We start from the raw sequence: 24,571 nt of genomic DNA, 5'->3' as shown, positions 1-24,571 counted from the left end.
CAGGAAGCCCAAGGGGTCAGGGGATTTCCCTCCCCTAGCCACAGGAAGCTGTGAGAGACTGTATCAGGAGGAATGGTATACTCCAGCCCAGATACTGTGCTATTCCCATGGCCTTTGCAACTGGCAGGCCAGGAGATTCCCTCTGGTGCCTTCACCAAAACTAGGGAGCTGTTTGGGCAGACACCAAGCTAGCTGCAGGAGTTTTTTGGGTTTTTTTTTTTCATACCCCAGTGGCACCTGGAATGCCAACAAGACACAACTGTTCACTCCTCTGGAAAGGGGGCTGAAGCCAGGGAGCCAAGTGGTCTGGGTGGGCAAGTCCCACCTCAATGGAGCCCAGCAAGCTAAGATTCACAGGCTTGAAATTCTCACTGCCAGCACAACAGTCTGAGGTCTACCTGGGACACTGAGCTTGGTGGAAGGAGGGGCGTCCACCATTGCTGAGGCTTGAGTAGGTGGTTTTAACCTTGCAGTGTAAACAAAGTCAATGGGAAGTTCGAACTAGGTGGAGCCCATCTCAGCTCAGCAAAGCCGCTGTAGCCAGACTACCTCTCTAGATTCCTACTCTCTGGACAGGGCATCTCTGAAAAAAAGGCCAGTGTCCCAATTAGGGACTTATAAATAAAACCCTCATTTCCCTAGGACAGAGCACCTGGGAGAAGGGGCAACTGTGGGCACAGTGTCAGCAGACTTAAACATCCCTGCCTGACAGCTCTGAAAAGAGCAGCAGATCTCCCAGCACAGCATTCAAGCTCTGATAAGGGACAGACTACCTCCTCAAGTGGGTCTCTGATCCCCGTATATCCTGACTGGGAGATACCTCCCAGTAGGGGCCAACAGACACCTCATATAGGAGATCTCTGGATGGCATCAGGTGGGTGCCCCTCTGGGACAAAGCTTCCAGAGGAAGGAGCAGGCAGCATCTTTGCTGTTCAGCAGCCTCCACTAGCGATACTCAGGCAAACAGGGTCTGGAATGTACCAGCAAACTCCAGCAGACCTGCAGCAGTGGAGCCTGACTGTTAGAAGGAAAACTAACAAACAGAAAGGAATAGTATCAACATCAACAAAAAGGACTTCCACTCGGAATCCCCATCCAAAGGTCCCCAACATCAAAGAAAAAATGTAGATAAATCCACAAAGATGGGGAGAAACCAGTGCAAAAAGGCTGAAAATTCCAAAAACCAGAATGCCTCTTCTCCAGCAAAGGATCACAACTCCTCACCAGCAAGGGAACAAAACTGGACAGAGAATGATTTTGACAAATTGACAGAGGTAAGCTTCAGAAGGTGGGTAATAAGCTACTCTGAGCTGAAGCAGCATAAACACCTCTATGCAAATAAACTAGAAAATCTAGAAGAAATGGACAAATTTGGACATATACACCCTCCCAAGACTAAACCAGGAAGAAATCAAATCCTTGAATAGACCAATGACAAGTTCTGAAATTGATGCAGTAATTAATAGCCTACCAACCAAAAAAAAAAAAACCAGGACCAGATGGATTCACAACCAAATTCTACTAGAGGTACAAAGAGGAGCTGGTACTATTGCTTGTGAAAATATTCCAAACGATATAAAAAGAGAATCATCCCTAACTCATTTTATGAGGCCAGCATCATCCTGATGCCAAAACCTGGCAGAGACACAACAAAAAAAGAAAATTTCAGGTCAATATCCCTGAAGAACATCAATGCAAAAATCCTCAATAAAATACTGGCAAACGGAATCCAGAAGCACATCAAAAAAACATCCAACACGATCAAGTTGGCTTCATCCCTGGGATGCAAGTCTGGTTCAACATATGCAAATCAATCAATGTAATCCATCACATAAACAGAACTAATGCAAAAACCACATGATTATCTCAATAGATGCAGAAAAGGGCTTTGATAAAATTCAACAGCCCTTCATGCAAAAAAACTCTCAATAAACTAGGTATTGATGAAATGTATCTCAAAATAGTAAGAGCTACTTATGACAAACCCACAGCCAATACCATACTGAATGGGCAAAAACTGGAAGCATTCCCTTTGAAAACTGGCACAAGACAAGAATACCCTCTCTCACCACTCCTATTCAACATAGTATTGGAAGTTCTGGCCAGGGCAATCAGGCAAGAAAAAGAAATAAAGGGTATTCAATTAGGAAAAGAGGAAGTCAAATTGTCTCTGCTTGCAGATGACATGATTGTATATTTAGAAAATTCTATCATCTCAGCCCCAAATCTCCTTAAGCTAATAAGCAATTTCAAGAAATTCTCAGGATACAAAATCAATGTGCAAAAATCACAAATATTCCTATATACCAATAACAGATAAACAGAGAGCCAAATCATGAGTGAACTCCCATTCACAATTGAAACAAAGAGAATAAAATATCTAGGAATACAACTTACAAGGGATATGAAGGACCTCTTCATGGAGAACTACAAAGCACTGCTCAAAGAGATAAGAGAAGACACAAACAAATGGAGAAATATTCCATGCTCATGGACAGGAAGAATCAATATTGTGAAAATGGCCATACTGCCCAAAGTAATTTATAGATTCAATGCTATCCCCTTCAAGCTACCGTTGACTTTCTTCACAAAATTGGAAAAACTACTTTAAATTTCATATGGAACAAGAAGGAGCCTGCATAGCCAAGACAATTCTAAGCAAAAAAGAACAAAGCTAGAGGCATGCTACCTGACTTCAAGCTATACCTCAAGGATACAGTAACAAAGACCACATGGTACTGGTTCCAAAACAGATCTGTAGACCAATGGAACAGAACAGAGGCCTCAGAGGCAAGTCCACACATCTACAACTATCTAATCTTTGACAAGCCTGACAAAAACAAGCAATGGGGAAAGGATTCCCTATTTAATAAATGGTGTTGGGAAAACTGGCTAGCCATATGCAGAAAGCAGAAACTGGATCCCTTCCTTATACATTATGCAAAAATTAAAATGGATTAAAGACTTAAATATAAAACCTAAAACTGTGAAAACCCTAGAAGAGAACCTACGCAATACCATTCAGTACATAAGCATGGGCAAAAAGTTCATGACTAAAACACCAAAAGCAATAGCAACAAAAGCCAAAATAGACAAATGGGATCTAATTAAACTAAAGAGCTTCTGCACCAAAAAAAAAAAAAAAAAAAAAAAAAAATCTTTCATAAGAGTGAACAGGCAACCTACAGAATGGAAGAAAATTTTAGTAATCTGTCAATCTGATAAAGGGCTAATATCCAGAATCTACAAGGAGCTTAAACAAATTTATAAGAAAAAAAAACCACCACATCAAAAAGTGGGCAAAAGATATGAACAGACACTTCTCAAAAGAAGGTATTTGTGTGGCCAGCAAACATGAAAAAAAGCTCATCACCACTGGCCATTAGAGAAATGCAAATCGAAACCACATTGAGATACCATCTCATGCCAATTATAATGGTGATCATTAAAAATCAGGGCACAACAGATTCTGGAGAGGATGTGGAGAAATAAAAACACTTTTACACTGTTGGTGGGAGTGTAAATTAGTTCAATTATTGTGGAATACAGTGTGGTGATTCCTCAAGGATCTAGAACTAGAAGTACCATTTGATCCAACAATTCCATTACTGGGTATATACCCAAAGGATTATAAATCATTCTGCTATAAAGACAAGTGCACATGCATGTTTATTGCGGCACTGTTCACCATAGCAAAGACTTGGAACCAATCCAAATGCCCATCAGTGGTAGACTGAATAAAGAAAATGTGGCACATATTTACCATGGCATACTATGCAGGCATAAAAACATATTAGTTCATGTCCTTTGCAGGGACATGGATGAAGCTGGAAACCATAATTCTCAGCAAACTACCACAAGAACAGAAAAACAAACACCACATGTTCTTACTCATAAGTGGGAGTTGAACAATGAGAACACATGGACACAGGGAGGGGAACATCACACGCCGGAGCCTGTCAGGGTTTGGGGGGCTAGGGGAGAGATAGCATTAGGAGAAATACCTAATATAGATGGCGAGTTGATGGGTGCAGCAAACCACCATGGCACATATATACCTATGTAACAAACCTGCATGTTCTGCACATGTACCCCAGAACTTAAAGTATATTAACATATGCGTATATACACATAAATGTATATAAAATGAAGTCTAACTATATCAAAATAGATTGTGCCTTGAGAAATCAGAAGAGCCTTTTCATTTTCCCCAAGTATTCATATGATGATTTTGCTCTTCCCACACAGTCCCTGTAACTTATGCTGTGATTGTCTCTAAAGTATCATTTGCTACAGGTAAAGATATCATGAAAATAATTTGGCCAAACCTTTTTAGTATCAGGCATGCTTCGGGTTAGTTAATTGTTTAAAACTGTGGTATCTTTCATTTGTTTACAAATTCATAAAATGTATTATAAGACAAAGCTATCACTTATCTTTGTCACCCAGAGGAAATTATATCACTTTCATCATTTGCTACAAAATTCAAGTAGAAGCACAAGTACTTCTTGGGGATGGTTTTTATGAAAACATTTAAGATACATTTGAATTGCCAGTCTTGTTATTATCAAAGAAGAAATTATTTTTTCATTCTGTTAGGACTATCTTTAGCGGAATTTGTGCAAATAACTGTGCTCTTTAGTTGACAACAGAAGTATACCTATACTAGCTCTGTTGTTTGCTAGTGCTATTGTTCAACTAAAAGGTGCTGTCAATCCACACATTTAGTTACTAACGTGATGGACAAAAGTAAGAACTCCTGCTGACTCAATCTCAATTACAAATTCAAAACTACTATCAAAAGTGTATTTTGAATATTACAGATGTGTTTTGTTACAGAACTTTCTATTATGTAAGATTTTTTTCATGGTGGATTGAATTAAAAACTCCATTAAAATATAAATAAATATGATCATCCACTTTTACAAAGGCTAAAATAGACTTCTATTCTGATTCACTCAACATTAAACTTGTGGTACAAAGAGCTCGGGTCCCATCTGCTCCAAGTAGGTGGCCCTCAAGAGTCATTAAAATTATCTTTTTAAAATTACAACTCAGCAAGAGCAATCCATTTTGTGTAGCCAGAAATTATTGTCCAAATGCCCATCTGCATGTCCTTTTAAGAAATGTAGTTCAGCAGAGGAAGTGCTGGCTCCTTGGGGAAATCATTCTCATCTTCGGTGTACATATGCTGTGCTACAGTTAATCAGGCAAACTCTATTGATGTTCCTGGCACTGGGGCGTGATTGAATATTTAACAAACAAATGTTTCTGAGCCCAGAAGACAAACGGTTCAAGAGATTTGGGACTTTAAAAATATATATTAAGTTAAATCAAAAACATTTTGTATTTGTTCTTCTGAGAAACAGATAAACAGATGATTAGAAAGGGAAAAGGGCATGACAACTTCTTTGCTACTCTGACAAATTATATTCAATTGCTGTACAGGTTTTCAGTAGCTATATGATAAACTAAAAGGAAACAAGTGGTTATTTTTCAACCAAATCATGGTACACTAACTTCTCATGCATGTAACAAATTTATATGTTACATAGAAAAATAGTTTATTCCAGAAGGTGTTGAGCCCAAATGAATTACACTTGTGAAATCAATGAATATCCTCTCTACCTTATTAAAGAAGCAAAAGCATGCCTCTTCTTCTGCCTATAACAATGCAAAGAGAGGAATAGGGTTTTGCCAGTGCACTCACTCCTAATAAATACTTTTAAATTCTCTATTTATTTCTTCTCTAAATGAGAAGCTGACCCAATGGAAATCAAAACACTACTCAGATTTAGTCTCCTATATTATCTTGCCTTTCTCGTTCATCCCAATTTCTCTTTCAGCATCTGAAACCAGAATTAGTAATTCTAGGGCAACCAAGGCAAACAAGCCTTTGTACCCTGTCCAGATTCTTCAGTTATTTGTTCTTTCCATATATTTAAAATAGCATGGAAATGTATTACTGTGGAAATGCAGTGCAACCAGGAGAATGCTCACCAGGGTACACAGCTAAATCCATCTGCTTCCCGGCTGATCTCCAAACCAGAGTATATCTTAGGAAAAATGTAAGATGAATGTCCATGTACATACTCATGAATATCTCTGTGTATATAATCACTGCTCACGCCAAGCAAAGAGAAATGCTTTACACCTGAGTAAACTGCTAGAAGGAAGAAAAGGCTGTATTCTGACCCACCACAGGTGGAAAAATACACTTCTTACCAAATGCATTGATTTTTAAGGTGTTTTCTGAGTAATGTAGCAAACATCTAGTTTTCCATGCAGCCCTCTAAATACCCGAAATAGTCCATCTGTAATTTCTAAAATGACATTTTCTATCTTCTGCCTTATGATGTTATTACTTTTTAGGTACCATTTCTCTGTCAGACTTTATACCTCTTGAAGGAGTAGCCCTGTTCTTCTTATCTGTGCATCTTGTATAGTGTCTAGAAAATGCATCACACAGAGTAGGAGCTTAACAAATATTTATTGAATTAATATATACTGAAAACACTTCCAATTTCTACTTACGTTATATACAAAATATCATGTCTTCATTTTTAATGACAGAAATGAATAAGTAGAGGATCTTTTGATCACAGAAATCCCACTGCCAATTGTATATGACAATTACAGGAAATTAAACTGCAATTTTTTTTAATTAGAGAAGAGTTAGCCTTGTCTCACTGCCAAACCAAATTAAATAAAAAAAAAAAAAAAATCTATGCTAGTTCCACCTATTGGTGGAATTAATCTTAGTTCCACCATCTTAGAACTAGGACTTGGGGAATGTTTGCCATAGTTTTTGTTTACCTTCTTCTCCAGATAAGACTAAACTTTTATTCTTTATGTCTATGAAAAAAATGGCAAGAGTCACCACTCTATTACCTAGTGATTTAGATCACTGGGCATTTTTTCAGGTAACTCTGACAGTCTTTCAGTTTTTCTGCCTGAAGGCAGAGTTCTTTAACCATATGAAAATCCTAGGGTGCCCAGACTGGTATGGAAGGACAGGCTCACTCTGTAAGTGGCCTATAGCAGAGAGGGTTGACCTGTGTCTGCAGCTGAGGCCATGCAGGGACAGTTACAAGTGCAGAAATATTCTTGCCAGTCTTATTTTTTCACTTGGGCCACAAAGTAAAGGCCCAAGATTGGCAACCAATCACCATCTTTTCTTATACCCTCTCTGGAACTCTGAAAGAAGTTTCTCCATCAGTTATAAATGTATGTGCGTGTGTGTGTGTGAAGATGAAGCTAGTGTAGACAAAGAAAATGTATGCCCAGGATGAGTACCAAGAAGAAATGTTCATAAAAGACCCTTAACAATGCAGTTCTCATCCTTACTGTACTATAGGTAAACCATTTCTTAGGAGGCTTTTTTAGTATTATTGATTACTTTTCTTCTTTAGATATTTCAAAATTATATTTTTTAACAGGAAAATACCTACTTTATTTTGACGTTTTTTTTTTCTATAGTGGTTCTTTTTTTCTTTATTTCAATAGGTTTTGGGGGAACAGGTAGTATTTGATTACATGAATAAGTTATTTAGTGGTGACTTCTAAGATTCTGGTGCACCTGTCACCCAAATAGTGTACACTGTATCCAACGTGTAGCCTTTTATCCCTCACGCTCTTCCCACCCTTTTCCTGAGTCCTCAGAGTCCATTGTATTATTCTTTTGTATGACTTTGAGTCCTCATAGCTTAGCTCTTACTTATGAGTGAGAACATACAATGTTTGGTTTTTCATTCCTGCGTTACTTCACTTAAAATAATGTTCTCCAATTCCATGCAAGTTTCTGCAAATGCCATTATGTTGTTCCTTTTTATAGCTGAGTAGTATCCCATGGTATCTGTGATTGTGTGTGTGTGTGTGTGTGTGTGTGTATCACATTTTCTTTATCCACTTGTTTATTGATGAGCTTTTGGGCTGGTTACACATTTTTGCAGATGTGACTTGTGATGCTATAAACATGCATGTGCAAGTATCTTTTTCATATAATGACTTATTTTTCCTTCAAGTAGATACTCAGTAGTGGGATTGCTGGATCAAATGGTAGTTCTACTTTTAGGCATCTAAAAGTCCTCTTTAAGGAACATTGCATTCTCCACCAACAGTGAGAATGTGAAACCTCTTAGAAGAAATTTTAAGACCCAAGTATACAAGGGGACTTCAGAAAGTTCATGGAAAAAGCCTACTGTGAAAAAACTATACATGGATTTCAAAAAAAAAATTGTACCAAAATAAACTTGTACTAAGTTATTATGACATGTCTGAACAGAATCTAGTTTGAAGCACTAAGGAAGGATAAGACATCAATTTGAAAAAATAGCCTCTACAGAGGCTATTCTGCTAAAATTGAAGCAAGAACCAACATCAAATTTATGGTGAAGCTTGGATGGAAACATGGTAAAATCATTGTTACTTTACAAAAAGCTTATGGGGACAATGCCTCCAAATAAATCAGCAGTTTACAAACTTACTTTAAGAAGGGATGAAACAGTGTTGAAGCCCTCAATGGCAGATCATCCACATCAATTTGTGAGGAAAAAAATCATTTTATCCATGCCCTCATTGAAGGGGACCAAAGGCTAACAGCAGAAACAATAGTCAATGCCACTGACATCTCAACTGATTCAGCTTACATAATTCTGACTGAAAAATTACAGTTAAGCAATCCACTCAATGGGTGCCAAAACCATTGTGCCCAGATCACCTGCAGACAAGAGCAGAGCTTTCAGTGGAAATTTCAAACAGGTGGGATCAAGATCCTGAAGCATTTCCTTGAAGAATTTTAACAGTAGAAGAACGTGGATTTACCGCTATGATCCTGAAGGCAAAGCACAGTCAGAGCAACGGCTACCAAGAGGTGTGAGTGGCCCAGTCAAAGCACAATTGGGCCAGTCAAGAACAAAGGTCATGGCAATGGTTTTGGGGATGCTCAAGGCATTTCACTCTTGACCTTCTGAGGGATGAAAGAACAGGAACATCTGCTTATTATAAGAGTGGTTTGAGAAGGTTAGCTAAAGCTTTAGCTGAAAAACAACTCACAAAAGCTCCCCACAGTCTTTCTCCACAACGACAATGCTCCTGCTCACTCCTCTTCTCAAAAAAGTTCAATTTTGCAAGAGTTTTGTTGGAAAATAATTAGGTATCTACCTTTTAATCCTGATTTGGCTCCTTCTGACTCCTTTTTGTTTTATAATAAAGAGCACCCATTTTGTTTTGTTTTGTTTTGTTTTTTCAGTTAATAATGGAAAGAAAAAAAAAAAGACCACATTGATGTGGTTATATTCCCAGGACCCTCAGTTTCTTCGGGATGGACTAAATGGCTGGCATCATGGCTTACAAAAGTGTCTTGACCTTGATGCAGCTTATGTTAAGAAATAAAGTTTATATTTTTATTTTATCCCTTAATTTTATTTTTCTGTGAGCTTTTTGAAGTCCCCTTGGACCTTGCTTGAGAGCACAGCTGTCTGCTCATCTCAACTACATTTCACAAGAAGAAAAAATTATAACAGGGTAGGGGTTAGAGGTCTCATACTCTATGTAAGAGACTGCAAGAATTACTCAGTATGACATACTCTGCCTTTGACATATTGACTTGAACTCTCAAGCCAGTCCAGCTTCTCTATCATCACTGCCATTGCCTTAATTCAGGCATTTCAGCCATCCTACTAACGATACAATAGTCTACTGATTGGCCTCCACTTCTACTGTCTCTACAAACCAACCCAGACACTCTACAAACAGTATCCAAAAACATGTACCCCTGCCTTCTATTTTGTGTTATTGTGATATTCCCCTGCTTCACACAATGGCTTCTGTTTTGCCTTCAGAATATAGTCCCTGAATGCCAGGGGTTATGTTCTTGTCTAATGTGGCAGTCCTGGCATCTGCAGCACCTAGATGTACTTGGACCATGATAAGGAAGAAAGGAAGACAGAACAATGATAGATAAGATAAATCCCTTCTAATTAAAAGCTTTTGTAGATCTCTCCCTTGTAACCATGCCCAACCTGGAGCAGACTCTCTCACCTTTGCCCGTGCTTCACTTCTGAAAGGAAGATTTTACTTAGATTGCAATCATTATGTTGAGTGTATATGATGGTAAAACATTCAGGAAGAAATTGAACAATCTAATCAGTCACCCAAATGTTTGTTTTAAAAATTCCAACCTTTGTAAATAACTAGATGCTGGGTTCTGAAGGGCAAAGGAATAGCTTACTGAAACTGATCGTTAAGATACGCATTGTCAGGCACCAAATAATGTCTTCAAAATGTACTCTGCTTTTAGTTTTTTCTCTATTCTACCATTATACATCCGTTTATTATATATATTTAAATAGATGAGTCAAATTGGAAGAATCTACCATGACAGGTACATGCAGTGATCATGCAGTTTAAATGTATTATTTTATTACAGAAAAATCTACCTATTGAAATAGCACTATGTTTCTCATTTTCCTTATCTACTTTCATTGCCGTTGATTTCATGTTTGTAATTCTTCCTTTATCAGATTTAAAAATTTAAACTTTTGGCTGGGCATGGTGGCTCACGCCTGTAATCCCAGCACCTTGGGAGGCTCAGGTGGATGGTTCACGAGGTCAGATTCAACACTAGCCTGGCTGAGATGGTGAAACGCTGTCTTTACTAAAATGCAAAAATTAACTGGGTGTGGTGGTGCATGCCTGTAATCCCAGCTACTTGGGATGCTGAGGCAGAGAATTGCTTGAACCTGGGAGGCTGAGGTTGCAGTTAGCAGAGATCGTGACACTGCACTCCAGCCTGGGTGACAGAGTGAGACTCCGTCTCAAAAAAAAATATATTTTTAACTTTTGCATTTCTATAGATAATCACAGAACTGTGGACTTGGAAAATTATTTTAGCTTTTATTTTCAGCTTTCCAAGTATTTACGTTTAATGAGGTTTACATTTTGTGGAAATAATACACTTTCTAGAAAAGACTAAAATTTTCATATAAGAAAAATACTTTATAAAACATGTTCTATTATCTATTGCTCTTGAAAAACAAAACTGCCCTACAATAAGGTAAAAATGCTTCCCTAGACCCACTTGCATGTATTAATAGAGTACCATTTCTCTGCTTAAGTAGGCTAAATACCATCAGTTCTAGTTATTTCTTTTTCCATGGAGTTAACTTATCAGAAGGTCAAAGTATATGATTCTTAGATGTTTTAGATGACTTGCTATGGACTTTCGTCTTTTAGACATTCTTTGGAATGAATATGAGTAACTACTTCTTAAATGTTCTCTTGTTATTCATAAGTAAAAAATATGCCTTACCCAGACCAAATACTGTATCACAGGACATTTTAGCAAATGGTTTATACCTATTTGCATTGCTAGTTTTAGTTACTTATATTTTTCTTTACAGATTAAAGTAAAATCTGCATATATGTGCTTTTGCTTTATTCATAGAAAATATGAATTTATGAAGAACTTGTACTCAGTAACCTATTCACCACAAATTTCTGCTCAAAATGATTTTCATTTTGTTCCCCAATGTAGGGTAACCACAGTATCCAGGGTTCTCCAGGCCCAACAACTGGTCCTTCAGGGTTAACTCAGTTAACTTCAGAGAGCCTGACGGGGAAAGCTGCAAGGTGGACAAGTAAGGAATATATAAAGAGCGCCTACACAGAAGCAGGAGCCACAGAAAGCCAGGATTCCTCGGCAAAGCTAATAGATAGAAATGACTTTCAAATGAGTTTGTTGCCTACACCATGCCTTTCTCCAACTGGAAGAAGTTGTGGATCCTCTCAGAAATCTCCAGACCCCCTAATCAAAGCGAAGGACCTACCAGCCCAGCAAGTGCCAGCTTCGCTAAATAAAATCTCCCTGAAAGAAATCTCAGGGGAAAGGCTGAGCTCGATTCCCGAAGCATCCGTAAGTGGTTCCATGTGGTTTATAGTACCGACAGTATGTCCTGCTGTGTTCCATTCTGTTCCACACACGTTTTTAGCAGTATCTATTTTTCATCATTTGAGTGATTAGTAATGTATTTTCTTTCCTATTCTGATGTGTTTTAGTTCAGTAACAGCAGCTGTTAAAGAGCACATCCCGAGGATAATAGAAAACCTCATGTTTGTAATGAGAAAGATAATTATGTAATTTTCATCTTAACAGTTATTTTTTTATTTCCTAGTTACTTCCCATAATTTTTAGTTATCACTGCCTGCAAATTATAAGTGACGATTTGATTTTTGAGCCAAAAGCTTGCCAGTAAAATTGACAGATTTTCAATAAAAATCTACATTAGGAGCCGTAAAAACATCATTATTCTATTCACTTTCTGGTCTCTCTGCAGCAGTTCCCCAAATAATAAATGATATGAGTGAAGGTTAACAGTAAAGCAGTGTCATCGAGTAAATCCCTTGGCTAGTTTGGTGGCTGTATTCATATCCGTCAAATTGATTTTTTCCTTCCGGTATTAGTACTTTTCTTCCTTCAATTCCCCTATAAGCTACACTTAGAAACTAGAGAACAAATGAGGCCATGCAGAATACATGACATGTGTATTCCATCTGTTTAAACATTAAAGATTTTCTTTATGTTTTATGTCCTAAATATTCTGTGGGTGTTACATTGTAAAGCTTTGGTTCAATTATGTTCTAAGCAAGTTAGAGTGTATTAATTGTTAGCTGGCACAGGTAATAGATATATTAATAATTATCATCAGCAAAATAAAAGTAGCTAATATTTTGTGAACATTTATCATGTGCCAGTCAATGTACTAAGCCCTTTTCCATGTAGTATTTCACATTCCTCACAGCAACCCTGCAAGATAAGACTGCCATTATTTGCATATCATTTTCAGATGAGGAAACTTATGAAACTTTAGCATAGTTATGCAGTTTTTTCAGGGACAGCAGCTAGTTAATTGAGGAGGGACAGCTTGAACCTAGATTCTGACTCTAGAACTATTTCCAGCCTGCTCTGCAGCATAAACATGGGTTAAGTCTTGTAAAACTGATAGCCTCTCTCAAGAACCATCTAAAGATAGAAATGAAATGTGTTCCTCTTTTTCTGTCATGTGCATGTGTGCGTGTGTGTGTGTGTGTGTGTGTGTGTGTGTGAGAGAGAGTGAGAAAATAGTAAATCACTTAATCTAGTGAAAATGTATTTGCTTTGTGGTGATTTAGGATGAAAGTTGTCAGTAAATCTTTCCATGTTTTTCACAGTTGTAAACTTTTCTTAAAACAAACAAACATTCTTGCTCTACCTAATTGTAATTTTTTTCCTTTGGTTGTGCTAATGAATTTGAATGTAGCTAGTATACTAGCCTATGGATTTATTCTATAGTACTGCTTCACATGACTGCAGCCAATACTGGGCTGCCAAAAGCAGAAACAAAGCCAGTCTTTGAGAAGCATTCCACTTAGTTACCCCTCTAATTTCTTGGTCACTTACCTTCTATTAGATAGAGTCTGTCATCCAGTATATCTAAAAGTTAATGATTTTCAAACTTCTTATTTTTTCTGTAGAAGTAGAACCAATGCAAAGATAAGTTTGGAAACTTCAGGCACAAATGAATTTGATGTACTCAACAAAGTACACTACCTAAAAAATAGTTCTCTCTGACAATACCAGGAAATAATAAAAGGAAGAAAGAGACCAAAGGTTGGAGGAAGAGCCAGGGACTTACTCTCACCTGTTATCTTCATTAAGAGGCTTTTCTGATAAGACAGTTCCCAGAAAACATTTGGATTATTTCAGGAGACCTTTTCTGTAACTACTCACTGTAGATTACAAAGTACAAGCCTGGTATATCTCTTCTTCCTCACAGGAACACTGTAAGAAATTAACATTCCATTTTACAGTTAAGGAGACTGACTCAGAGCACTCATTTCAAAGGGACGAAGAAGGGGAAGGAACTTTATCTGTGGTGAGGGGATAAAGGTATAAAAGCCTTGTTTCCCATATGTGCAGAGAAGTTTTCCTCAGTATCAGAACTCAGACAAATAAAATGTATCTCAGCCGGGTGTGGTGGCTCACACCTGTAGTCCCAGCACTTCCGGCAGCTAAGGCAGGAGGATCGCTGGAGCCCAAGAGTTGGAGACCAGTCTGGGCAATAAAGTGATACCTCTTCTCTACAAAAAAATAAAGAAAGAAAATTAGCTAGGCATAGTGGTGTGCACCTATAGTCCCAGCTACTTGGAAGGCTGAGGTAGGAGGAATTTTTGAGCCCAGAAGTTCAAGGCTGCACTGAGCCATGATCACAACACTGCACTCTAGCCTGGATGACAGGCAAGACTCTGTCTCAAAAAAAAAAAAAAGAAAGAAAAAAAAGTTGTATCTCTGACAAGCCATATGATCATTACCATCTATGGCGCACATTTGTGAATGTGATCATCTTAGTTTAATAGGACATAGAATAATTGAAGTCATAAGGCGGTCTGCCTCATTTCAAAGCAAATTTACAGTGAGAATGGAGTGTTCTTTTATGGACACCTTTTAGACACCAGCCTTTTCTCCACTTGGTATTTGCAGCTAAGAATCTATGAAAATTATCTATAGATAAGATAGGGCGCTGTATGCTTACTGACTCACAAGGGGATTTTTCCCCAGATCCCAGAGACCCATGGCCTGACTTTTTTAAAATAACTACTTTATTGAGATTGAATTCACACAACATAGAACTCATCCTATTAAAGTGTACAATTCACTGGTTTTTAGTATGTTCACAGAGTCATGCAGCCATCACCACTATCTAATTTTAGATCATTTTCATCATCCCAAAAGAAGCTCTATACCCAGTAGAAGTTACTCCCAATTACTCTTTCTCCCAAACTCTTGGTAACAACGAATTTATTTTTTGTCTCTTTGTATTTGCCTGTTCTGGACATTTCGTATAAATGGGATCATATAATATGTGGCCTTTTGTGTCCGACCTCTTTCATTTAGCATATTGTTTTCAAGGTTCATTCATGTTGCAGCACTTCATTCCTTCTTATACCTGAACCCATGGTATGGATAGGCCATGTTTATTTATTCATTTATCAGTTGCTGGACATTTGTGTTGTGTCTACTTTTTGGCAGTTATGAATGATGCTGTTATGATCATTTGTGTGCAAGTTTTCACATGGGTATATGTTTTCAATATCCTTGAGTATACTGAGTAGATTATAGGAGTAGAATTTCTGAGTCATATAGAATTCTGTGTCTAACTTTTGAGGAAATGCCGAACTTTCTCCAAAGTGGCTGCACTATTTTACATTTCAACTAGGAATGTGTGAGGGTTCCAGTGTCTCCATGTCCTAATCAATGCTTCTTGTCTACTTTTTACATTAAGGCCTTTCTAGTGGGTGTGCAGTGGTATCTCACTGTGATTTTGATATGCAGTTCCCTCGTGACTAATGATGTTAAGCATCTTCTCATGTGCTCATTGTCCATTTGCATATCTCTTTTGGAGAAATGCATATTCAAATCCTGTGCCTGTTTTTAAATTGGTTTGTCTTTTTATTGTACAGTTGTAGGAGTTCTTTATATTTATTTTAGATAAAGTCCCTTATCAGATATATAATGTGCAGATATTTTCTTTTATTCTGTGGGTTTTCTATGCATTTCTTTATGATGTCCTTTGAAGCACAGAAGTTTTAATTTTGATGAAGTCCAGTTTATCTCTTTTTCTTAGGTTGCTTGTGCACTTGGCATTGTAGCTGAGAAACAATTGCCTAATCCAAGGCCACAAAGATTTATTCCTATATTTTTTTCTAAGAGTTTTATAACTTTAGCTTTTAAGTTTAGTTCTATGATCTATTTTGATCTAATTTTTCATATAAGGTGTGAGGGGATGGGTCCACCTATTTTTTTTCTTTCTTTGCATATCCAGTTGTCCCAGAACCATTTTTTGAAATGACTATTTTTGCCTCCGTTGAATTGACCATGCGTGTAAGAGTTGTTTTTCTGGTCTCAATTCTATTCCATTCATCTATATATCTATTCCAATGCCAATACCACACAGTCTTGATTACTGCAACTCTGTAGTAAGCTTTGAAATCAAGAAATGTGAATCCTTCTACCTTGCTCTTCCTTTTCTTCATTGTTTTTGCCCTGATGGGTCCCTTGTGTTTCCACATGAATTTGAGGATCAGCTTGTCAATTTCTGTGAAAAAAGCAGCTGGGATTTTGGTAGGGATTGCACTGAATCTGTAGATCAGTTTGGGAAATATTGCCATCTTTTATTTCTAAGTATTTTATTATTTTTTATGCTATGGTGAATGGAATTTTTTTAAATTTTATTTTGATTTGTTCGTTGCTTGTGTATAGAAATACAATTGATTTTTGTATATTGATTTTGTATCTTGCAACCTTGGTGAATTTATTATTTTTAGTATTTTTTTTAATTTCCTATGGTACATCTATATGCAAGATCATGTCATTGCAAATCAAGGTAGGTTACTTCTTCCTTTCCAGTCTGGATGCCTGTTATTTCTTTTTTTCTTGCCTGATTGCCCCCACAAATGGATATACTTTGAATGGAAGTTTTTCTTTATTTCATGATAGTTAATATTTAATACTTTGACTATTGTAGCTCCAGTATTGAACTCTAAGACAGACATGGTAAGTTCAATCAGGCCTAGAAGTATACTATGAGTCGTGGTAAATGTACTTGATGCAAGAAGAAAATTTTGAGAATTATTATGGGACTAGAAGTCCTTCTAATAAATCTATGAATGCAGGTGTGAAATCATCTTTGCTGGCTAGCATTATAGTTCCTGTATTTAGAGCACTAACATGTTGATTTCTATCGCCTAAGCTATGTCCCTAAAATAAAGGCCCTCCAGATGAGGGAATACAGTTCTTTTGGCTCTACTTCTGGGTAAGTAGGAGCATCTCCTTTTCTACTGAGCACCTACCAGGCCAGATATTCTCCCAGGTGCTAGACATGTAACAGTAACTAAGACAGATAAGGCCTCTTTCCTTAGAGACTTACATGTCTGTTGGGAAGTAGATAAACAAATTGTGTGTGAATTAATTATAAACCACGGCAAGTGCTGTGAAAGACCATGGAAGGAACTTAGGCGTCACCTTAGCATCGAGGTACTGCAATCAAGAACTGTAAGTAGACATCCCATTGAAAATCTGTGCTCTTGCAAAGTGCCAATGTGAAGCAGCAACTTGATGACAAAGGAAAATAAAAGACTCTTACAAAAGGAGGTACAGGAGAATGTTCTACTCCCATGACATGGAAGAGTACTAGGAATTCGTAAGGAGTGTTTACTACAATGATTTGCTAACTGCTTGGTAAACTTGTTCCTTCCAATGTTTTATTCATATTTTAATAGATTTCTCTATTATTAGGTTCAAGTATTTTTTAATTAAGAAAGAAGTACAACCCTCTGGGTAATATTGCAACTATGTAGATAGCTGGTAATTAAACTTCTTCGCACGTATAACTGTATTCAAACAATTTTGAAAGAATCATTTTAAACTAGATAATGTCATTATGTGGTTCTTTAAACAAACAAGAGACTTATATAACAGGCTTTGTAGCTCTAGAAAAAGTTTGAGCTTGTGGAAGAATGGTTAGTTTCATAAGAAAGACAGGACATGCTACCAATTATAAATTCAGGTATTCGCTTTAGAAAAAAAAGAGGGAGATGACTTTTTTTTTTTTTTTTTTTTTTTGAGACAGTCTCGCTCTGTTGCCATGCACCAGGCTGAGGTGCAGTGATGCGGTCTAGGCTCACTACAGGAGCCTTGGAACGAGGAGACTCCGCCTCCTGGGTTCAAGCAATTCTCCTGCCTCAGCCTCCTGAGTAGCTGGGACTACAGGTGCACGCCACCATGCCTGGATAATTTTTGTATTTTAGTAGAGATGGAGTTTCACTATGTTGGCTAGGATGGTCTTGATCTCTTGACCTTGTGATCCGCCCACGTTGGCCTCCCAAAGTGCTGGGATTACAGTCATGAGTCACTGTGCCCAGCCTGAGAGACATGACTTTTAATAGGAAAAGAATTGTAGAATGAGCCAGATAACTTTTAACTTTAACCTTCATATCTCCATTTTTGAAAACCATAGCTGAATAATAGAAGGACACTTTTAAATATATTTTAGGCCATAGAATAATGTGAGCACATTTTTCCCTTTAATTATTAAACCATTTCCTTTGGATAATATAAAAGAATTAGTTTCATTGCTTCCCTGATATATTTGAACTCAGTATTTGGAGTAGAGAATATCTATTATCACATTATTTAAAGTAATAAAATTCTCTGCAATTTGTGCTCTATAAACTTGGAGAAAAATGAATTTGTGCATTATTTTAGTATTTTTAAAGCATTGCTTCATTATATAACATTCTTCCTTTTCTAGGGTATATAATACTCTTTGTTCAAAGAGAAGCCATCTGTCTCTCTTTCCATTTGCCACTCAAGTGTGCCATTTGCAGTCATTTTTACAATACCCCATTGCTTGAAGAATCCATAAATGTCTTTCTGACCCTTTACTCCCTTCAGCTACAACAATATTGCATTATTTTAAAACACCTGTTTTAGAGTCAGGTCACCCTGTGTATTAGACATATATGTTCCTCACCCTGGCCAACTGTGTAGGTTCACTTAGGGGTAGTTCTCCCTCATTTGGAAGTTTCTACTACATGTGCCCACTGGCCTCTTGCTGCCCGGGGTCACTTGATAAACAGCCTTCCCCAAACAGAACCCTCTGTCAAAGCTGTCTACATTTTCATTCTCCAAGACTGAAAAGTCAAAAGCAGTGGACACCATGACTCAGAGCACCAGCTGGAAGCAGACAGGCCTGGAGCTGAGTCCTAGCTTTGTTCTTTCTTATCTATGCAACCTTGGACACATTTCTTAATGTCTTTGAGCCTCAGTTATCGCATTTATAAAATGGAGAAAATAATACCTATCCTACAGGGTTGTTTTGAATTTTAAATTAGTGCATGTAGAACACCTTGCCCCTAACCTGAAGTATACTTTCTTATACCTTTTGCTGACTTGTCAGGCAGAAATATAAACCAGTATGGCTGGCTTTCTAAAGCAAATGAAACCTTTTCAAATTCACAAAGTTCCATAAATTAATTACAGGTACTGTTCTATAAGGGTGGTGGCTCTGTTGCATGTTTCCTGCTCTCTGTTTAGAGTTGAATCAAATGCTAACACAGAATGCATTTCTGTGTACCTTCTGCCAGGTAACATATTGGCATGTTCTCAGGGATCCCTACCCTAAAGAGAGAAAAATATTTATAAGCAGGAAGCAGTATCTCTCCAGTCATTCTCCAGAGACCACCCTCTGTGTGTCTACCTTGTTCACGTAGCTAAATGGCAGATGTGTAGCTTCCTGGTTGATGTCTTGAATTGAATTTGGGCCGAATGAGTAGCATTTCATAAACCATAATGCTAACCATGGTGGGAATGTTTCATTTACTAAAAGGGACACTCCTACCAAAATAGCTTTTGGAAAACAGTCTAATATTTGATGTTTTGTCAAAACTGCTCTCTTTTCTTGTCTTAGAAAATACAAGGTCATTATCTCAGTTTTATCTGTCAATGCACTGCTGGGGATATTGTTAAAACTGCAGAATTTGGTGATTAAATAACCTTTCCACTGCCAGTAAAAGTATTTGAATTAGGCATAGAAATTTTCCAGGTGTAACTTGTTCCTATCCCTCTGCCTTCTTTTTAAATACTTTTCAGACTGAACCCTTGCTGTGCTGCAGAACAGTTTTTTTCTTTAACTTTCTTTGTAGCTAATGTTTAATTTAATGGTTACAAAGGCAAAATGGTGTGGAGTAGAAGTATTTTTAAATAAGTAAAATGAAATTATGATTCAAATTTGGGGTCATGGTATGGAAAAGCAGAAGTCATTAAGACATTTTGATATCTCTTTTTCTAAGCAGCATGGTATGCAAAGAGTGTGTCCATTATTCTAATGAAGGGGAGAAATTTCAAGTTCTCAAGTTTCATAAATTGTAGGTATAAAGATTTGATGGACATTAAGGCGCTATCAGAAGTATGAGTCAATGAAAATACATTGACTGTTTAGCAACACTATGATGGTTCACTGTCAATTCTTTAATATTCTAGTGCTAAGGTTAGCATCCTACTCATCAGACGTTTATTGAAGACATTTAACCTCTCTGCTGTCTTGGTTGTCCCAGTTTTAAATAGGAGCAAGTCGTACTTACCTCCTCATGGAAAAGGCACTGAGTGTATTTCCTAAAAGCACTGAGATCTGAAGTCCATGACTCAGAAGCTTTTATGTGACTTTAATGGTTTGAGGTATCTCCCACATGCCAGGCATTCTGCAAGGTGCTCCTTACTTTATCTTGTCTTCATCCCCAGCCCTCACAAGAGGCTTTATTATTCCTGTTTCACAGACAAGGAAGCAGAAAGGCTCCACTTCACTCACATCTAGATTGTGACAAAGCAGTGTCAAATCCAAGAGTTAGGGACAGAAAAGCCAGGGCACCTTCCACCACAATGGGCTGCTACCCCCAATTAGCAGCCACCAAAACAATGTCATGATTATATGGCAACTTAACTTCTCTTGCCACTTTATGCTTTAAAGTATTTTAATGTGCAAAAGCACATACAAATGTTGGTGTATCTGTCAATACTGTATTCAACCAAAGTTTTACATTCTAAAACAGTTTGAACTTACTTAAAGTTATCATCATTTATATTTATATAAATATAGCACATCCATAAAAGATCTTTTTTAAAAAAAAAAACCTTTCATGCTTTTCTCCAAAAAGAGACACACATATATGAGATGGAAAGTTCTCTATTTCTTTACAAGAAATTTTTTTACTAATTGGTTTAATCACCCAAGAATCCGCTACCTGAGACATTCTTAAGCAGTGGTGTACATACATAATGAAGTATGAATTGAGCCAGCGTTATGAAATGTCTCCAGGGTCACATGCTAAAATGTTTATGACAGATATTTCAAAGGCAGTATCAAGTCTGGTTATGCCTAGATCCACCTGCCTGCCATGAACATAACACACTATCTAGATTCTGACGAGCTGGTTATGGCCTAACTCCTGATTCCTGCTGTGTTAACTTGATATAGTATCCTTTAAATTGAGCAAAATTTTTCAGCTTGTACTGTTGCTTGGTCTTTAAGCTTTACTTTATTCCTTTGCATGGTAGAGACACATGCTGAAAGCTACCATAAATTGTGAATGAGTTATACGCACAAATATGTGTCACTTACAGCTTGTGCTTGTGGCTACTGTCTTCTCTCCATTCTTTTTCTTAGTGGGCCTACATCCCCAATGAATCAGGTTAAATTCCTGTGCATGATGCCTAGCTCAGGAATTTGAAACAAGTTTTCAGGAATGCTAGTAAAGAGATCCCCTGGAACACTAATTTACCATCAGCTATTATTTAAAATGTCACTGTGGAAATTAAACACTGTCTGCAAATAGCAATAGAGAGAAGATTAATCCTCAAATTCAAATGGCAATTAAAGTTTAAAATTAGCTTTGGAAAACAGACTTCTAGTACTTTTCTTACTGTCATGTTGGGGTCCAAAACCATCTTCCAAAACTTTCTAATGACAGCTTTAAATTTGTAATAAACATAAATTTCAAACCACCAGTCATACTGACTACCCAGCTACATTCACAAAATGCTTTTTTTCCCTCCTAAGACTGTTTAGATTGAGTTTTCCAGTGATTCACAATTGAGCCTTAGACTTTGTTGTTGATCGGATAAGCCTGTAAGTTGATGAGTGTTTGCAAACTGAACACACCCATGTAGCCATCTTCTGGATCAAGAAAGAGCAATACCAGCACCCCAGAAGCCCCATTGTGCTCCCTCCCTGTCACTATTCCTTCCTCACAAATAACTGTCCCCACGTTTCGTTTTGTGTCTGGCTTCTCTCCCTTAGCATTTTGTTCATGAGATTCAATACATCAGCATTTCACTGTTGTATCATAGTCCGCTGTGTGATTATATAATCATTTATGTATCCATTATACTGTTGATGGGCATGTGGGCGATTTCCATTTGGAAGCTATTAAGAATATATATTTTGGTAGAATCTTAGACTTTTAATAGGACTTGGGCAGAGAAAGGGAAGCCATTTGGTCTCCTAAGGTTTAGATTAATTATAGGTATTCTTATCCTTGGTGCTTTAGAACAGTATTGCTGACTTCATTTCTGAAACAGCAAAGTATAAGTATTACTTATAGTCTATTTAATTATGTTTTGTGAACACAAGCTCCCTACTTCCAGGTTGCCCCATATTTTTCTGCCTAGTAGTTGGAACATGCCATATTACCCTCCTTCTCCTTCAAGCCCCAGCTTAGGGACCGTCTCCTCCATTCTTTATGAAGCTTTAACTAATCCTCCACAAAATGACATTTCACTTTTCTGAAAGGCCAGACCATTTTGTGTATCTCCCTTCTCTTATGTTGTTTTTAATGTTATATCCTAACAGCTACCATTTCCTTTGTAGTGGTGCTTTTTTAAAAGGTTGCACTTGGAATAATTTTTTTAAAATACAGAGGTGGGGACTGTTTGATAGTCCTTTTATTAAAAGTTTTTGCAACATGATGTCTCTTGGGCCATGACTATCAGGCACTGTCACAATGTAAGCCTGATACTTAAAGAAAGTCTCACAGATTTTGCAGGCTCCAGAACAAAAGTAACATCCAGTTTTCTCCCAAGTCTATTTCCCTTCCACCCATAAAGAACAGAATGACATTCTTGGTCTGATCTTATCCCATGGCCATGTCTCATTTTTCTCCACACCTCCACTGTAGACTTAGCCCTGTGTCACCCAAAGTTTAGCAGAACTGGTTCCTATCTGAGGCTCACAAACATCTTTCATCAGATATTTGATTAATTAAGCTGTTCTGTCCTAACATCTTAGGGAATAGATTGGACGAAGGGCATCCAGTTGAAAAGTAGTGTCTGTTTGTTGTTTTCTCTTTTTGCTGGAGTTGTCAGTTTTCCTTTTAATCATTATCAAGGACCTGTGGGATCATTAATACTGTACCTCAGTGTGTGCTACCTTATTTTAGAGTTCTTTTCTTTATAGCTCTCAGTTGCCCTGATAAATGTAAGGTTTATGAAAGCAAGGCCATACCTTACTTGTCTTTGTAACTTCACTGGTTTAGGCTCCCAGTAATGTCTGGAGAAAGATCAGTGAAAATGAATGACTTGAATGGCTTGGAGAGCAAAGGACTTGCCTGCCAATCAGAGCACAGCTGAGTTGTATATAGCCCTCAGTCCATTGCCTCGTTCCTAGGACAAATCTGATTGATAATGTCTCCCCCCTTTCCTACAAAGACATTTGGAGATGAAATTGAGTTATACATAACATTTTGAGCCTTTCAGAGATGGTATTACTAAACCACTTTGCCTCTCAGCAGTTGTATAATTTAGTTAGATGACATCTTGTGCTGGAGTCCACTTTATGCAAATACTTTATTGCAAAGCTTCTTAAAAATAACGAATAAGTGATTTAGCCTTTTTGATGATTTTGAAATGATGTAAGAGATTGCTAATCAAAAACATTTCAGAGGACTAAGTTAATTACCTGACTCCACCACCGCTTGCTCTATTCGTGATGCTGGAAAAAGTTACTTCCTTCTCTCTGCTGGTTTTTGGCTGCCCCCTGCCAGAGTGTTGTCAAACACATTTTATTGTTGTATGAAATAAAGTCGTGTAAATGCAGAGTTCTAAGCAAATGTACCATCAACAGTGCCTGGCACGTAATAGGGTCTCAGTAAGTTTCTACAGAATAAATTAATGAATCAATCTATTTCCATTACTGCAATGGAACATAGGGAATATCCCGGCCATCTATTTCTTCAGCCTCAGCTTCAATACTGCCTGCCAGTGGTGGGGTCCCTCCAAAGGCCACTAACTCCATTTGTCAACAAATTTAATTACTTTCAAATGCCACCTTAGGCTTCTGTGAGGCATTCTATGATTCCACTGGTCACTTAGTCACATCTGTGCTTCATTCCTCAAGTGTCTTACTCATACCTCTGTTGTATTTCTCACAGTACATTAGATTTCCAGTTATATCTCTCAGGTCTCTCTTTGTAGACTATGAACTCCATGAGGACAGACGTGTATCTTGTTTTCTGTGTGCTCCCAGTTTCTAGCATAATACAGAATGGATGAAAGACTAGAAGGAGGGGGACAGAGAAATGAGAGGAAAAAATAATAATAACAGGGACCATATGTACTGATTGAGACTCAGTGGTATCTTAAAAGGGCTGTGCTCATCCCTGAAAGTGTGTACCAAAGACATCCCCTTCAGATTCAGGAAGAAAAATTTGAAACAATTTTCTTTTTTTTAATCCTAACCATTTTAATTCCCATTTTTTATGTATGTTTTGTACTCTACATACTATTTTAAAATAGTTGTGCATATATTTAATTTATAAATAAACATATATTACAAAGTACACATTCAAACAGTTTCCATTAAAGGTACAAATCATACATTTGGAGTCTTCCTAGTATATTTGTTTGTCAGGTGCCTCTACTAAGCATTCGATGTAATGTTATTTCATTTAATTCACCAAAAATCCTGTGAGGTGTGTATTGTGG

At 37.4% G+C, this 24,571-nt stretch overlaps 1 protein-coding gene across 32 annotated transcripts in view; it reads left to right on the top strand.

Moving 5' to 3' along the window:
• CFAP20DC (CFAP20 domain containing) overlaps nt 1-24,571 on the top strand; it is a 352,305-nt gene that overhangs the window by 198,637 nt on the left and 129,097 nt on the right. For all 32 annotated transcript variants that reach the window (XR_004734664.3, XR_013527405.1, XR_013527404.1 and 29 more), the window contains one exon: nt 11,537-11,914. Coding sequence is in view for 26 of the 32 variants with exons in the window: in XM_035275961.3 (XP_035131852.2) it covers nt 11,537-11,914 (378 nt within the window). In the remaining 6 variants the exon portion in view is untranslated. The remainder of the gene's footprint in view (nt 1-11,536; nt 11,915-24,571) is intronic.

The sequence above is a fragment of the Callithrix jacchus genome, chromosome 15, assembly GCF_049354715.1.
Source record: "Callithrix jacchus isolate 240 chromosome 15, calJac240_pri, whole genome shotgun sequence".
Lineage (NCBI taxonomy): Eukaryota > Metazoa > Chordata > Mammalia > Primates > Cebidae > Callithrix > Callithrix jacchus.
This window is presented reverse-complemented; position numbering and strand designations above follow the sequence as displayed.